The sequence below is a fragment of the Carassius carassius genome, chromosome 1, assembly GCF_963082965.1.
Source record: "Carassius carassius chromosome 1, fCarCar2.1, whole genome shotgun sequence".
NCBI lineage: Eukaryota > Metazoa > Chordata > Actinopteri > Cypriniformes > Cyprinidae > Carassius > Carassius carassius.
Window position 1 is genome coordinate 49407217 of NC_081755.1, and position 17415 is coordinate 49424631.

Below are 17415 nucleotides of genomic sequence, written 5' to 3' on the forward strand. Positions count from 1 at the left end.
TCAAAAGGTTGAATATTTTAGATTTAGTTAGTTTTATTGTAAGGCTACATCTTATCTATCATTATTATGTGTTTTCATTTATCTTAATTTCCATGCTAAAACTCTATGCTATGAAATTTTGTATAATTTTCAATGAAATATTTGTCTAATAAATTGGCTCGTTTTTCTCTTCTAATCCTCACACCCGAAGACTGTAGATGTTGATCAAATATCACGCGAGTCTATCATTTAAAATCCTTTTAAATTTAGTTGTGCAGATCGGCTTAAAAAAAGGCACACCCATAAGCGCACAAAGTAATTTCTCCCGTATTATTTTCCTCCTCTCACTGCTTCATTCTCCAGTCCAGCGGGTCGCGCCAAAACACATCAATTTGTTTGCGCAACACCATTAAACCGCAGAAGAAGAAGATTAGTTTCACTGTGCTCAATGTTGTTTTGTCGTGGTGATTATTAATACAATAGGTTAGAAATGTGGCTTCTGTAAATATAAAAACACAGTTTTAAAGCAAATACCTTTAATATTTTATCCTCACAGTCGTGACTAGATTTTGAATCAAGCAGGAATATCTGGAGGAGGATCATCTGAACTGAGATCTGCTGCTGTGAATATGGTGTTTGTTAAAGAGGAGAACATGAGTGAACCAGAAACCTGGAGCATAAAACAAGAGGAACCAGAAACCTGGAGAATAAAACACGAGGAACCAGAAACCTGGAGAATAAAACAGGATCAAGGAGGTTGGTGTTTATTCTTCATTTATCTTTAATGAATGTTTGCCTATAAAAGATGGAATGAACAAAGAAAAGCAACTGAGAAGCAAATCAAAAGAAACAATAGCAGTGGGAAAAATACTGCAAAAAAAAAAACCTTATCGAAAATGATAACTTTTTTTTTAAAGCAAGCAAAGTAAACTAAACACATCAGGTGTCAAATAAAAGAAAAGGAATGCCTAGAAAATCTCTTTTTAACTAATTATTGCATAAATTCATCCACTCAGCTGTTGTTGTCAGTTTTGCAACATGCTAATTATTTTGTATTATGTTATACATAAAGCAGCTGTTTAAAGCGAGAGAGTGAGAGAGATAGTCTGAATTATATTGGCACCCTAAGAAAATATCATCAAAGAAGGTTGTGAAAATAAACCTGTATGTTTACCTTTTGATCTTTTAGAAAATGAATACAATTTACTTTTTGGAATAAAAAAAATCTAACTTGTTAACAATTGACATATACTTTCACAGGCTTATTTGTTCATATCTACCAAGGGTGCCAATAATTTTGATACATAAGGACTGGAAACGCAATGTTAAATTGAGGTTAAACCTGCTGCTTCCTGGAAGGTTCAATTTAAGCCTCAATTTAATCCTGAAGTAATTGTAGTCTTCCTCCAGGAAATCAGCCTAATAAATATATTAAACATATATTAGTGTTGTCACAATACTGGAATTTCTAAATTGGATACGATACTTTGAAAAATATTAATATTCAATACCACGGAGAATTAACTGCCACTATATTATGGGGGTACATTTATTTTTATTTTTTTATTTAAAGATAAATATAACAAGTCTAGAACATGATAATGAGGTATATTTTACATGAACAAAAATGTCTTAATTAACCATCAATGGATTAGGTAAGTCAGCTGTATATATACCATAGTGTTGATAAACTCGAGTGCACTCCACCTGTGCTAATCACATAGGCCTATATTTTTTCATATTTATTGTTTATTTTTCTTTATAATGAAGTAGTCTGTAGATTGTGATAATGATTATCATTTCCACACACAGAGATATATAAATTCTACATTTATTTAAATGGGGAAAAGAAAACTGGTATCGGATTGGTATCTGTATCGGCCAGAACTGAACCCTAGGTATCAGAATCGGTATCGGAGGCAAAAAAAGGTGGATCGAGCATCCCTACTTTGTACGGTTGACTGGACTGCCTAGCAACTTTTATGATGGCTGTTTTTGTTGTTTATTCAATATGATTATTCAGTAAATGTTTTTGTAAATGGAATTTATTTTTACTTTCAACAACAACGCAGCTAACAAATGCACTTAGCAGCGCTGTCAACAGAAATCATATAGAAAGGAAATTGACTTTACGACAAATATAACACTTTCCTCAGTGGACATTCAGACTTTCCTTTCTTACTAGCTCCACAGTGACATTTTGAAATTGGGGATCAGCTATTAAACTGTCAACTTTAAGATTAAATCTGTAAGTAAGTAGTTCTGCACTATAGAGGGCTTTTAAAGAAACTCCATTGTTGTTTCTTATTTATTTACACACTCAAAGCTGCACTTTGTATTAATTTAATTTTATGCCGATTACTCTACTGCACAAGTTCATAAAGCACTAGAAAAATGTGACAAAAAAAAAAAATGACACTAAAAATCACAAATTGATCAAACTTCCTATGATTGGCAGCTGATCTTGTAGCAGAACCTATAGCCACTGTATTTAATTTAAGTCTCACCACCAACAAAATACCAAAACTGTGGAAATCAGCAATGGTTATTCCATTATTAAAGGTGAGATCCTGCAGACCCAAATAACTATCACCCGATTTCCAAATGGGTGCTCTTAGCAAAAGTCTTTGAATCACTGTTAAATGATCAATTAACTCTTTTCCCGCTAGCATTTTAGAAAAAAGTTGCCAGCCAGTGATTTTGATGATTTTCACTCAAATTGAATGGACTCCAGTATATTTTGCTGTTTGAACATTTGAATATGCAATACAGCAAAAATAAAGCTCAGAGCCTCTTATTTTAAACAAAAACATCTGTTTTATTCTAGTTTAAAGCATTCTTTTTTTATCAACACTTGAATATAGGTAGGTTTCATAAAAATACATAATATTTTAGTCAAAAACTACATCTGGATAATATTCAGTATGATTGTCAAAGCATAAATCTGGTAATTTGCTTCAATATCTCCTAAGCTTCTAAGAGGTCTCACTTCCCACTATCGTCACCCCACTTCAGTACTGCATTACACTCAAGCCCTTATCTGGACTAATCACTTCATTGCACACAGATGTTCCCACTCACATTGTTTGCACCTGTCCATATATACCCTGCTTGTTTCTGTCATTGTCATGGAGTCCTTGGTTTATGTCACCCTGCTTTTTTGTGTTCCCTGGTGTTTGTCGTGTTTCATGTTTTGGACTCCTTTTCTGGATATTGACCTTTTGCCTGACTGGATTATGATTTTTTGATTGCCCTAAATAAACTGCATTTGAATCTACCTGTTTGTATGCGAATCGTGACAAAAGGACTCCATCCAACCTAGATTCAGCAGTGTGGGAATTTGTATCCGGTCCCCTCAGCAACCATGAACGAGCGAAGGAGGAGACTCCAGAGCTTGGCAACCCTTCGTCAAGGAGGGTGTGAGGTGGTTGGTCTGGCTCAGGTGTTTTGGACTAGGGATGCACGCTGATTAGAGAACCAGCTTTACTGACGAGATGCACATTAATGATCGGCCAATCTTGATTGGCGCACCCCTATTTTGGACCATGGCTGTAGGGCTAGAATATAACGATGAGGCATTTAAGTACTTATTTAATCACTGCCTAGATTACCCTTTGCCTCGTTGGGAGATGAAGGGACTGGAGGTCCTGGACTTTTGGGGTTTCACCAAGTACCTACACCATTGTGGTTTATGGGATACACCAGCCACACCTGTGTCTCCAGACAAGATGGCCGATTCTACACCTGTGTCTCCTAACAAGATGGCCGCTAGCCCAGTGCCACTGCACAAGATGGCCGCCAACCCAGAGCCACTGCACAAGATGGCTGCCAGCCCAGCAGCAATGCACAAGATGGCTGTTAGCCCAGAGCGTTGACTCAGGTCCCCGTGGACGCTCCAGAGTCGAGTCAGGTCCCCATTGATCAGGTCCCCGTTGATTTCCCAGAGTCGAGTCAGGTCCCCATTGATCAGGCCCTCGTTGATTTCCCAGATTCAAGTCAGGTCCCCCTTGATCAGGTCCCCGTTGATTTCCCAGAGTCTTGGCAGATCACCATTGATCAGGTCCCCGTTGATTTCCCAGAGTCTAGTCAGATCGCCATTGATCGTCCAGAGTCAGGTCAACACCCATGAGTCAAGTAAAAACACAGTTAAACCTCATGAGTCAAGTCAAGTCACCGTTGATCTCTGTGAACAAGGTCAAGTCACCGCTGATCTCCATGAACAGGGTCAAGTCATGGTTGGTCTTTACCAGTCAAATCACTACCGTTCTTCCAGAGCCTGGTCACGTCTCAGCTGAACTTCCAGAGCCTCGTCACATCCTGTCTGTTGTACCCAGCAATGCTCTCTCTGCCTGTTTTATTGCAGTCAAGGAGACCGTTACGGCTGTGGAACCTCTAGAGGTGGTGGCAACTGCTGCAGAACCTTCTGAGGCCATCTACCCTCTCGTCTAGGCTATGGAGGCCACCTATGAACTCACCGCCTGCCAAGTCATGGCCATGGAGGCCATTTACCATCTCATCATGGCCATGGAGGCCACCCTTAACCCCAGTTCTTGTTTCAGTCTTACCTGACTAGACTTGCTCTCCTGTGCCATCGACTCCATTGTGGTGGTCCTCCGCTCCGCCCTGATGGGCTTCTGTCTTGCCCACACGGCTGTGGTGGTCCTCTGCTCCACCCTGGTGGGCTTCTTTCTCATCTGCTCAGCTGCTCCTTAGAGAGGGGGGGGGGGGGGGGGTAATGTCACAGTGTCTGGTCTGTGTATCCCTGGGTGTCCACTAGAGGTCTCACTTCCCCTTATCGTCACCCCTTATGTGTGTGCGAATCGTGACCGTTTCTCCATCCTGTTCATGTGTGTTTCTGTTCGGGTGGTTTATACTTGTTCAGAAGATGTGTAATAGGCCCCCGAGTCTACAGCTGCGAGAGGGTGCTCTGTGTTTTCAGTGGTAGGCTACAGGAGCACTGATGCTCCTGTAGCCTACCACTGAAAACACTGAAAACTCCTACCACTGAAAACACAGAGCGCCCTCTCACGGCTGTAGACGGTAATGTTTTCTCTTGGTTCCTTTCTCTTGGTTCATGTCAAATTAATTTTGATAAATAAGTCGCACCTCGCATCAGTTCAATTCAACTTTACTCCAAATATATGAACTTGCCTGTTTTGAATACTTTATATTTAACATGTTCGATTATGTCCAATATTAGTGTTAAACTGCTGGACTTAAAATGAATTCTACTATTGATTTTCACCGTTGACAGATTTTGCAGAACATTTTGATTGATAACTTCCATGTGTAGATGCGGCAGATTTGTCACAGGACGCGTGATATGACAGTTGCGTACGACTATATATGAACTAGCTGTTTTAAATACAGTATTTTTATATTTAACGTTAGTTTATCAGTATGTTTGAAAACATATTTTTTCGATTATTGGTGATTCCATAGGCTCTCTCTCTCTCACCCACCTGTGCGGTTTAAAACACCAAATTGTTATGCTATGACAAGAACAAACTCGCTCCACCCATGCACGATAATATTTTGTATCTTCGTTTTCACAGGCTGACGATATGACAATTTAAAAAATGACCATTTCGCCCAACACTACTGAGAACGGCATTGCCTGAGCGCACACAGTGCTCACACTCTCTCTTTTGTTCGTCGTCGTCGTTAACAGTCTAACATGGATAAAAGTCTCTCTAATAAAATTAACAACTTTTACGTTTATTCCAGAGTTAATTGAAGAAAATGTGGAGAATGAAGAACTGCGTGAAGTTGAGGAGAAAAATCATGTCGAAACAGGAGAAAAACATTTGAGTTGCTCTCAAACCAGACAGAAAGATTTAAAGAAAATAAAAGCCAAGAAATCTTTCACCTGTCCTCAGTGTGGAAAGAGTTTTACATCCAAAACAAGTCTTGAACGTCACATGAAGATCCACACTGGAGCAAAACTGTACTCATGTGATCAGTGCGGTCAAATATTTTTGAGGGCTTCTGATCTGAAGGAACACCTGAAAGTTCATACACCGGACAAGCCACATTCATGTAGCTTGTCAGGAAAGGGTTTTTCACAGCCAATACATTTAAAAGGTAATCAGAAAATGCATACTGCTGTGAGAGAGTACGTGTGCTCTGAGTGTGAAAAGACTTTTACTACAGCAAGCAGTTTAAAACAGCACCAGATGATTCACACTGGAGAAAAACCTTATAAGTGTTCACACTGTGACAAGAGATTCAGAGATTTAACACATCTGAAAATACATGAGAGGATCCACACTGGAGAAAAACTGTTCACATGTGATCAGTGCGGGAAGAGTTTTGCACAAACAGGACAACTTACAGAGCATATGAAGGTTCATACTGGAGAAAAGCCATTCACTTGTGATCAATGCGGGAAGAGATTCACACAATCATCAAACCTTAAGAGCCACATGAAGATCCACACTGGAGAGAAGCTGTACTCATGTGATGAATGTGACAAAACATTTTTGAGGGCTTCAGACCTGAAGAATCACCTGAGAGTTCATACAAAGGAGAAGCCACATTCATGTCATTTGTGTGGAAAGAGTTTTTCATGTTTACAATATTTAACTCTGCACCAGAAAATACATGCTGCTGTTAGACAGTACATGTGTTTCGAGTGTGAAAAGACTTTTACTACAGCAAGGTGTTTAAAACAGCACCATAGGATTCACACTGGAGAGAAACCTTATGAGTGTGCACACTGTGACAAGAGATTCAGTGTGTCATCAAATCTGAAAACACATGAGAGGATTCACACTGGAGAGAAACCGTATCACTGCACTGAATGTGGGAAGAGTTTCAAACATTCATCTGCTCTACACAGACATACAAAACAAATTCACAGTAAGTATTCAAGATTCAGAGATTCTGATCAAATCAAAGATGCAGTTCCTCCCAAAATAACTGTGAAAACATTTCATTATTGTGCTTATAGGGCTGCACAGTAGTTCAGTATCAATTTGTAAATAATGAAGAAATGATTAAACATTTCCAATTTTTCAATATACATTATTCCCCATACATTGATTTATTTATGGTATTTGACGTCATTGAATAAACATGAGCACTGCACGTTTCAAAATCAAAACACATCACCTGTGTTTTATATGAATGTATATCTGAAAGGAAGTGACTATCTTCAGAAAAGTTTTGATGGCATTTTAATTTTATCTGATAAAGAAGCATTCATGAGCGGAGCTGATATGATTACAACCATTAGTGGAGAAGCCGCTAGTTCCTAGAAAAGCTGCTATTTGCTCTTAGTGTAAATTAGTGATGGGTCGTTCTTGAACAAATCTTTAATGTGAGAATGAACGAATGAGTCGTCTCGGGGAGTGATATTTCAATTACATTTTGCTAAAATGAACGAAATTACTCAAAAAAAAAAAAAAAAAAAAAAAAAAGAAAAGATTTGTTTATTTTGCTGAATAAGACTCAAAGGCCCGAGTCAGTAAAATGATTCGAACTTCCCATTACTATTAGTTCTACCGCGCTCACAGCACCGCCTTTTCAATAATAAGTCAGTCTCCAGCAAGGTTTTTTTCCTCTGCAGCAACTTCGAGCACTTTTCATACACTTTATACTTCTAAAGCACATTTGTTTCAATCTCTAACGATAATCAGCTTACACTACCAGTAAAACGTTTTTTAATTGTAAGATTCGTAAAGGTTTTAAGTTTTTTTTCATGTTTTGCTTTTAAATAATTAATCTGCTCACCAAGCCTACATTTATCTGATCTAAAGTACAGCAAAACTTTAAAAATATTTTCATAGTATCATACGTTCACAGTATTTTTTTTACTATTTACAATAACTGCTTTATTTTAAAATGTAGTATATTCCTGAGATCAAAGCTGAATTTGCAGCATCATTACTCCAGTTTTCAGTGTCACTTGATCCATAAATCATTTTTATATGGTGATTTGCTGGTTATCCATATTTAAAACTGTTGAGTAAATTTTAGTTTTTCAGGATTCTTTGATGAATAGAAAAATCCAAAGATCAGCCTTTATCTGTAATAAAAAGCCTTTGTAACATACACTATTCCATTCAAAAGCTTTTGAGTCAGTATGATTTCTTTTTAATTTTTAATTTATTTTTTTAGCAAGGATGCTTTAAATTGATCAGGACTACATTTATAATGTTACCATTTCTATTTCAGATAAATGCTGTTCTTCTGAACTTTATTTTCATCAAATAAACCTGAATAAGTTACTTGGCTGTTTTCAACATAATAATAAATGATTTTTGAGCAGCAAAACAGAATATAAGAATGATTTAAACAATTAAAAGTTGCTTAAAATTAACAATTTTTACTTTTATTCCAGAGTTAATTGAAGAAAATGTGGAGAATGAAAAACTGAGTGAAGTTGAGGAGAAAAATCATGTCAAAACAGGAGAAAAACATTTGAGTTGCTCTCAAACCAGACAGAAAGATTTAAAGAAAATAAAAGCCAAGAAATCTTTCACCTGTCCTCAGTGTGGAAAGAGTTTGACATCCAAAACAAGTCTTGAACGTCACATGAAGATCCACACTGGAGTAAAACTGTACTCATGTGATCAGTGCGGTCAAATATTTTTGAGGGCTTCTGATCTGAAGGAACACCTGAAAGTTCATACACCGGACAAGCCACATTCATGTAGCTTGTCAGGAAAGGGTTTTTCACAGCCAATACATTTAAAAGGTAATCAGAAAATGCAAACTGGTGTGAGAGAGTACGTGTGCTCTGAGTGTGAAAAGACTTTTACTACAGCAAGCAGTTTAAAACAGCACCAGATGATTCACACTGGAGAAAAACCTTATAAGTGTTCGCACTGTGACAAGAGATTCAGAGATTTAACACATCTGAAAATACATGAGAGGATCCACACTGGAGAAAAACTGTTCACATGTGATCAGTGCGGGAAGAGTTTTGCACAAACAGGACAACTTACAGAGCATATGAAGGTTCATACTGGAGAAAAGCCATTCACTTGTGATCAATGCGGGAAGAGATTCACACAGTCAGCACATCTTAAGAGCCACATGAAAATCCACACTGGAGAGAAACTGTACTCATGTGATCAGTGCGGGAAGAGTTTCACACAAAAAGGAAGCCTTAGGGTACATATGAGAGTTCATACTGGAGAGAAACTGTACAAATGTAATCTTTGTGGACAGAGTTTCATGCAGTTATCAACCCTTAATGATCACAGAAACATCCACACTGGAGAGAAACCGTACTCATGTGTTGAATGCAACAAAACATTTTTGAGGGCTTCAGATCTGAAGAATCACCTGAGAGTTCATACAAAGGAGAAGCCACATTCATGTCATTTGTGTGGAAAGAGTTTTTCATGTTTACAATATTTAACCGTGCACCAGAAAATACATGCTGCTGTGAGAGAGTTCATGTGCTTTGAGTGTGAAAAAACGTTTACTACAGCAAAGTGTTTAAAACTGCACCAGAGGATTCACACTGGAGAAAAACCTTATGAGTGTGCACACTGTGACAAGAGATTCAGTGTGTCATCAAATCTGAAAAAACACGAGAGGATCCACACTGGAGAAAAACCTTACGAGTGTGCACACTGTGACAAGAGATTCAGTGTGTCATCAAATCTGATAAAACATGAGAGGATTCACACTGGAGAGAAACCGTATCACTGCACTACATGTGGGAAGTGTTTCAATAATTCATCTGCTCTACACAGACATACAAAAAACATTCACAGTAAGTATTCAAGATTCATATGCTGATTTGCTGAATAGAAAAATCGAAATATCAGATTTCTGAAGGATCATATGATTGGAGTAATGATGCTAAAATATAGCTTTGAAATACAGAAACACAGAAATAAATGACATTTTAAAATATTTCTAAATATAAAATATATATATATTTTTTAGTAGTAAAAAATATTTCAAAATGTTGCTGTTCTTGCTGTATTTTTGATCAAATAAACTTTGATTTTCAGAAGAAAATTTTTTAAAAACAAAGAAGATCTTACTGTTCAGAAACTTTTGACTGGTAGTGTATTTTAGCCTATAGTTTGAGGTTAAAGGTACTAATATTAATTAGGTGAGTCTGAAATTATTATTTGACCGTGATTTCACATTTATTGTTTGTAATATATTTTTGTATTTGCTAAATACAAAAAAAATAAATATTATATAAAAAATTTTTATGGTTTTAAATGAGATGTCATACACTTGGCAAATTCATTTTGCATAAGTTTATATGAACAAACATCTGTTGTGGACATTCTTGGCAGTAACCATCTCTAATGCCAGCACTTCTTGAAAACTACAGACCGGTATCACTTCTTCCATTCATTCGCAAAGACACTTGAGCGAGCTGTGTTCAACCAGCTCTCTATGTTCCTTGTACAGAACAACCTCCTGGACAGCAAACAATCTGGCTTCAAAAGTGGCCACTCAACTGAGACTGCCCTGCTCTCATTTACTGAAGCCCTGCGACTGGCAAGAGCAGCTTCAAAATCCTCAGTACTCATCTTACTGGACCTTTCTGCTGCTTTTGACACCGTTAATCACCAGATTCTCCTGTCAATCCTCAGAAAGATGGGCATCTCTGAAACAGCACTCCTGTGGGTTAAGTCCTACCTCTCTGACAGATCCTTCAGTGTGTCTTGGAGGGGTGAAGTATCTAAGTCACAACAACTTTCTACTGGGGTTCCTCAAGGCTCAGTACTTGGACCACTTCTCTTCTCCATCTACATGACGTCATTAGGATCTGTCATTCAGAAGCATGGCTTTTCTTACCACTGCTACGCTGATGACACCCAACTCTACTTCTCATTCCAACCAGATGACCCGACGGTAATTGCTTGCATTTCAGCCTGTCTGAGTGACATTTCTAGCTGGATGAATGACCATCACCTTCAGCTCAATCTTTCTAAGACAGAACTGCTGGTGGTTCCAGCTAACCCATCGTTTCATCACAACTACTCTATACAGCTGGGTTCGTCAACCATAACTCCGTCCAGGACAGCCAGAAACCTAGGAGTTGTGATGGATCATCAGTTAAGCTTCACAGACCATATTGCTATGACGACCCAGTCCTGCAGATTTGCCTTATACAACATTAGGAAGATTAGACCCTTCCTGTCAGAGCAAGCCACCCAACTTCTTGTCCAAGCTCTTGTTTTCTCCAGACTGGACTATTGTAATGCTCTCCTGGCGGGCCTTCCTGCATGTACTGTCAAGCCTCTGCAATTGATCCAGAATGCAGCAGCGAAGGTTGTCTTCAATGAGTCAAAGAAAGCTCACGTTACTCCTCTCCTCATCAGGTTACACTGGCTACCAGTAGCCGCTTGCATCAAATTCAAGGTACTGATGCTTGCCTACAAGACGACCACTGGCACGGCACCAACTTACCTAAACTCACTGGTTAAATCTTATGTGCCCTCCAGAAGTTTGCGCTCTGCAAGTGAACGACGCCTTGTGGTTCTATCCGAAAGAAGTTCAAAATCACTCTCACGATCCTTCTCCTGGACTGTGCCCAGCTGGTGGAATGACCTCCCAATCTCAATTCGTACAGCTGAGTCTTTACTCATTTAAAAAAAAAATCTAAACACTCATCTCTTTAGCCAGCACTTAACCAACTGAAAAAGATTTGTAATGCTTTTTAAATAATTATTTTCTGCTCACCAAGCCTGCATTTATTTGATCAAAAATAAAGCAAAAGCAGTAATATTGTGAAATATTTTTACTATTTAAAGGAGTCATAACCTAGTATTACTTTAGATACCCACGCTCTATTATAGTCTTTCAGGTCCTTCTAAAAAAGAAAAGTGGAAAAAAAATAAACACAGAGCTCCTCTGACCCTTATTTCTGAAGGCATTATTGTCTCGCGAGATCTGATGCGATATTTTGGCTGTCGTGGATGGTCATTTTAATATTGCAAATGAGGGGTGCGTTGATTGGTGGCAGGAAGGAGGGGGGTTGACACCGCAGGTAATCATTCCAAAATGACATCATGGCGCAGGTGGTGAATGAACCTGACCTGGCCGCGACCTATGGAATTTAACTGTATATGCACGAGCCAGACTCTGAACCTGAGCTGGAAAGGGAAGATGTAGAGTCGATGGAAGGACGTCTACATCAAGATGTCTCTGAATGGTAAAGAAAATCATTTTGACTGAGACATACATTATACCTTTTATTTAATGTAGATTACATTAACGGAGATGTAGTCTACTTTTTTTTTATCACCTTACAGTGGTTATTGAGATCAACGTTTGCTATCATGTGGTGTTTTTGTTGTTTCACGTTGTGGTTTTTTAGACATTCAAATTTGTGAACGATTCTGGCGTAAAATGATTAGCACAGACACCTAACGTTAAGCCAGTGGGAAGGGTTGTAGAACCGCGTCATTAAAAATGAATTTAATCCACTGGTCCCTGACAGCTTGCTTCGTTCTTGGGAGAGAAAACACATTTAAGTTACATGTTGATTCTGGCAGTCAACAACAGAGCAACTCACGTGTGCACTACGTTTCTGCATCTTTCGCGACTGAATATGACGGGGAGAGGGGCAGGGCGGGCTTCCTGCAGCATAGGTCTGTGGTGTCCATATATGGTATATCCTGCCCCGTCTTGACGTCAAGTTGGGGCAGAAATTAAAATCTCGTATTTGAGTGCGCGTGCACGTGGGCTGGTTTACAAACCCAGGGGTAAACAAACGCTTCACTTTTAAATATCGGCTTCCCGGCCAGTGTATAATCGTTGGCAATAATAACATACATTGATTCTCATGGAAAAGTGAAAATTACAGGTCATGACTCCTTTAAAATAACTGGATGAAAATAAGAAGTAAATCCCACACTGGAATTGGTTTAATGTACATGTGGGCAAAAATATTTGACGTTCAAATTACATCAAATTTATGTCATTACAAGTTTTTGACATCAGTTGGACTTGCATATCCGACCTGTTTTTTAATGTTAATTTTTATTTCTTTTTAACATCAATCACCTAATTTGCTGTGCTTGGAACCAGCTGATTGCCGCTTGGCCAATATTTTCTTTTTTTATGTTGTTCCAGACAGACTGATGAAAATGAGATCAGGTCTCTGTGTGGAGCAATGGATCAATCCCTTAAAAACCTGAGTATAGACCTAAATTCAAACTTGATCTTAAATGATTTCGGTATGAGAATAACAGTGAATGTTAATCCTCTCTAATTTAACTTGTCATTTATTACATGGTACCAGAACACAAGCAACTGAAGTCATAAAAAACACATTTCAAACTCACCATCCAGATGCCAGAAACACAAACAGAACAAAACAATCCAAAACATCTTCAACAGTTTCAGTCCAGAAATCATATGAAAAGACAAACTCTTCAGAACTGGTTCAGTAATACAATGACAGATGAGCTGATGTGAAGATGATCTGTAGTAAAATCATGAAAACTATACTGTCAAACTAAACTAAACTATACTGACCGAAGCAGAGAATGAGCAAACTGGACCTGTTTCATGAGCTTGTTGACTCTCTTCAGAGAGTATTGCAACATCCACTGGCTCCTCTATCGACTCATATCACTCCTTCTCAGGTCACATTCTCAAGCCCGGTCATCAGACCGAGACTATAGTACTTACCATTTATTTTCTTGTCTTTCATATTCTTAAAAAAAAAAAAACCTGGCTACGTGTTCTGTACTAGACTAACTAAGACATGTCATGGCACTTGTATTCTGTTGTTGTTCTCTTGTTGGTCTGATTGCTTCTATTGTTCTCATTTGTAAGTCGCTTTGGATAAAAGCATCTGCTAAATGATTAAATGTAAATGTTTTTACAAGGCTTTTTTAAAATAGTGTTCATATCGATATTGGAATTATATCATATTGACCAAAATTAAGAAATATATTATGATATAAAATTTGGCCATATCGTCCAGCCCTATGTGCTTTTTTTTTTAGGGATGCATCATTCCGATACTCGGGATCGGTATCGGCTCCGATCCTGGCATTTTCTGCAGATCGGGCATCGGACAGACGAGACCGATCCAAGTCCGATACTGTGTATATAGCCTATTATTCTGTGTTATTGTTGAGCCGCATGGAAAGCACAAAAACATTATAAAGCACCAAAACATTTTCGAGAAAATATTTCAAGTGTTCTGAAGCTGTTTCATAGTTCAATGTGAGGTACATATTAATATTGAAGTCATTAAATTCAAGTTCACATTAACTCTTCTCTGCTGCGGCTGTCTGTCATCCTCCATTCAGCAATCAAACTGCATGTCTCGTTCTGTTACTACAATCAAAACGATGAAACTCTCTTCAAGAGTGCACAGTAACTGAGGTTTATATCTGTTCAAAGAAAAGGCTCATTAAACTAACGCACATATGATGTCAAGTTATGGAACTCAAGTATTTAAACATACATACAATTCCCTACTGAAACATGGTGTTTTTCTCTATTATATTTTTAAAATAATAATTTTAATAATTTGAAGATTCTTTATTGTCTACTTTCCACTGCTGGGCTCAAGACTGCAACTGCATTTTGGAAAAAATCAAAAGAGAGATAATTTCTGTTTCATATGAAAAACATCAAACACAAACTAAACAGAACCGTGCTACTCATTTGTGATGTACAGCATGGACCGTTAAACAGATTGGACCAATAATTGAGAGCAATGCAAGCAAACTGGACCAGGTTCAGAACAGGTTTTGTTCTACAAATTTCGTTTAAGAAAGAAATTTAAGCACTTTTTTACAAAACAAAATGTATGTCAAAATACAGTTTTGTGGAAAACAAACACTAATGCAAATAAAAAAATATAAAATGACCACTATAATCAGATCAAAGCATTGGAGCACATATTCACTTATTAGTCCTTCATTTCTATGTTTTGTTTTATATATTGAAATTCCAAAATTGTTTTCTTATATATTTTACTCTTACTAAATGTACCATTATAAGTTTTTCGATGTACAAATTATATAATCGGGACACTACATAGGATTGTTGGAAGGGGAATAATCAGCCCCAGATCAGCTCGAATATCTTTTGGTGTGTACCCTGCGCTGTTACATCAGGGTTCACTGTTATTTTCACATTTCTCCAACTTTTTACAAGATACTGAAAATAAACCATTTATTTACTTTTATTTCAGAGCTGATCGAAGAAACCGAGGAGAATAAAGAATCAAGTGAACTCGAGGAGAAAAATCAAGTCAAAATTGGAGACAAAATTTAGAGTTGCTCTCAAACCAAACGGAAAGAAAAGAAGAGCCAAGAAATCTTTCACCTGCACTCAGTGTAGAAAGAGTTTGAAAAGCAAAACTAGTCTTGAGCATCACATGAACATCCACACTGGAGAGAAACTGCACACATGTGAAAGGGCTGCTGTTGTTGGCTGGGAACGGTCTTATTTTCTAATAGGCCTAACAACAATCAAATAATGACAAAGGTTTTTGTCTTCGCCCACTTTGGCCTAAATGTCTGCCATCAAGGTGTAGGAAGCATGTTTCTTCACTCTTCCATTTTTAGCAAATAAAATGTGTGTTCTGTATGGAACATAAATGCCTTTTTATCTGATAAACTCCATTACATGTGTTTGTTTTCACGTATGACACTGATTGAATGCAGCTGCCTTTATCTATTTAAGAACATCACAGATTTAAGTTCAGTTTCTATTTAGTAATGGAAATTTTTACACTACCGAGTCACAGGGATAAGAGCGCTTATGCTTCACATTCTTCTAAAAACAATAACTAGAAATTGTCCTGGCTCCTGCAGCTTTTCTGTCACTTTCTTAAAGTTGCCAGGTTTAAACTGCAAAACACACTACTTAAAACTAGCCCAAAACTAGCTCAATCTTTTTTCAGGGGTTAGTTTAGGGTTAGGTAAGTGATCCAAGGGGTAAAATACATGTGAGGTTCTCCTGGTAAAATTTGCATTACAAAATACTTTTTTATTATTATTTATAAAGATTATCAATATATCTTTGTAGCCCCCCCCTGTCCAGGGCCCCAGTTCCCTTATTATCCCCTGTCCAATGCACATGTGCACAAAATTCAAAACCAGAATCAACAAACTAGTGAAATACTATCTTGAATCATTTAAAGCTGAATAAGCAGAGAAGTAGTGGCAGTGTGCAAAGCAAACCACAGATGTGCACGGTGTGGAGGTGACCATGAGTATGGCAAATGTGGGCAAGGTGGTAATCCTAAATGCTGTAATTGTGGAGGAGAATTAAAATCATTATCAGAGCTGCAGAAAGGTATTTTAAGCTAGAGCATGTTACAGTAGATATGATACAGGAAATAAGACGTTTTAAATGTCAAGAATGGGTATTGCACATTGTTCATTAAGTTTGTAATTAATAGGGAAGCATGAAACTGGAAATAGTGACAAATGTGGTCATGCAGAGTCAGTAGAACATGTTCTTATAGAGTGTGACGCATATGAAGGAGCACGATTTAAACTAATTCAAATCATCTGTCTCTTCAGGAATTATTTTCTTAAAATAAAGAAGACTTATAAATATAATTTAGGATACAGATATGTTAAATAAAGCGTTTTATTATTTATTTATGTATTGTTATAGTGATCAAATTTTAAATCATTATGCACTCCACACTCCTATCCATTAGGGGGCGCGAGTGCACTATTTAATTTGGTTTGCCAACCATCATTAACACCAGAAGAAGCAGAACAAGAAGCTGAAGCTGCTGCTGCTGCTTTCAGACGCAACAGTGATGTTAATTTAGTCTTCTGAGAAGAGGTGAGAAATTCACATTATTTCACATAACGTTATTTACATGAAACACATTTCACGCAGTGCTGTTTCTGTGTTGTTCTCATCGAGTACAACGCTGTTTGTATGTTTTCTGCGTTAAATAAAGATGTAATATAACAACAAGCATTCGAGGAAAACATGTTAAGTTCATTCAGACCTGACTGATTTCGTGTTTTTGTGTGTTCGTGTGAATGATTGTTTCGATGTTTGGAGTGATAATGTTGCTGTTACAGCGTCTCTATGTCTCGTTATTTGAGAGGGGATTGAAGACGAAACGATATCAAGTATTGCTCCTGGTGTTTTATTTCTAACGTGTTTTCTCTTCAGATATCTTCGATAAATGTATTATAGTTATTAAAGCGGGTAAAGTTAGTATTAGGTTCGGTTTTCTCAGGATAATCGCTAATGTCATGTAAGGGACGGTCTACAAATTCCAACCACAGTGTAAAAACAACACAGTAATTTATGTCTAATAATTTATGCAAATGATTGATTTTTACAACTTTGTAGAATGTGAGCTACACATTCCCGACATTAAAAAAAGGAACCACAGCATTGTTATCCTAATTGAGTACTGTGCATGTATAAAGTTACATAATAAATAGTGTGCTTTATTGTACTTTCATAAGAGGAGGATTTTTGTATGTTGAAAAGCATTTAAAC

At 37.5% G+C, this 17415-nt stretch overlaps 3 protein-coding genes across 6 annotated transcripts in view; 2 read left to right on the plus strand and 1 right to left on the minus strand.

The window, feature by feature from the left end:
• The window catches only part of LOC132159925 (gastrula zinc finger protein XlCGF57.1-like), a 486703-nt gene that overhangs the window by 428280 nt on the left and 41008 nt on the right, over positions 1 to 17415 (minus strand). The gene's annotated exons all lie outside the window — the stretch shown is intronic.
• LOC132094578 (zinc finger protein 239-like) overlaps positions 1 to 17415 on the plus strand; it is a 102568-nt gene that overhangs the window by 80043 nt on the left and 5110 nt on the right. The window contains exon 1 of one of the 2 annotated variants that reach the window (XM_059499308.1): positions 16656 to 16737. The exons of the other annotated variant lie outside the window; for it this stretch is intronic. The gene's annotated coding sequence lies outside the window, so the exon portion shown is untranslated. Of the gene's footprint in view, positions 1 to 16655; positions 16738 to 17415 lie in introns of those variants that run through there. 2 annotated transcript variants of the gene reach the window in all.
• LOC132156635 (zinc finger protein 91-like) lies at positions 370 to 15856 on the plus strand. 2 transcript variants are annotated; one of them, XM_059565600.1, is made up of 6 exons: positions 370 to 462; positions 536 to 735; positions 5707 to 6840; positions 8324 to 9709; positions 15125 to 15426; positions 15501 to 15856. In XM_059565600.1, the coding sequence occupies exons 2-5, from the start codon at positions 609 to 611 to the stop codon at positions 15205 to 15207; spliced, it is 2730 nt and encodes a 909-aa protein (XP_059421583.1). In that variant the 5' UTR covers positions 370 to 462; positions 536 to 608; the 3' UTR covers positions 15208 to 15426; positions 15501 to 15856. The 2 variants fall into 2 exon arrangements, with proteins under 2 accessions (XP_059421583.1, XP_059421666.1); XM_059565683.1 differs by lacking the exons at positions 15125 to 15426; positions 15501 to 15856 and adding an exon at positions 10270 to 11038 and having other exon boundaries at positions 413 to 735.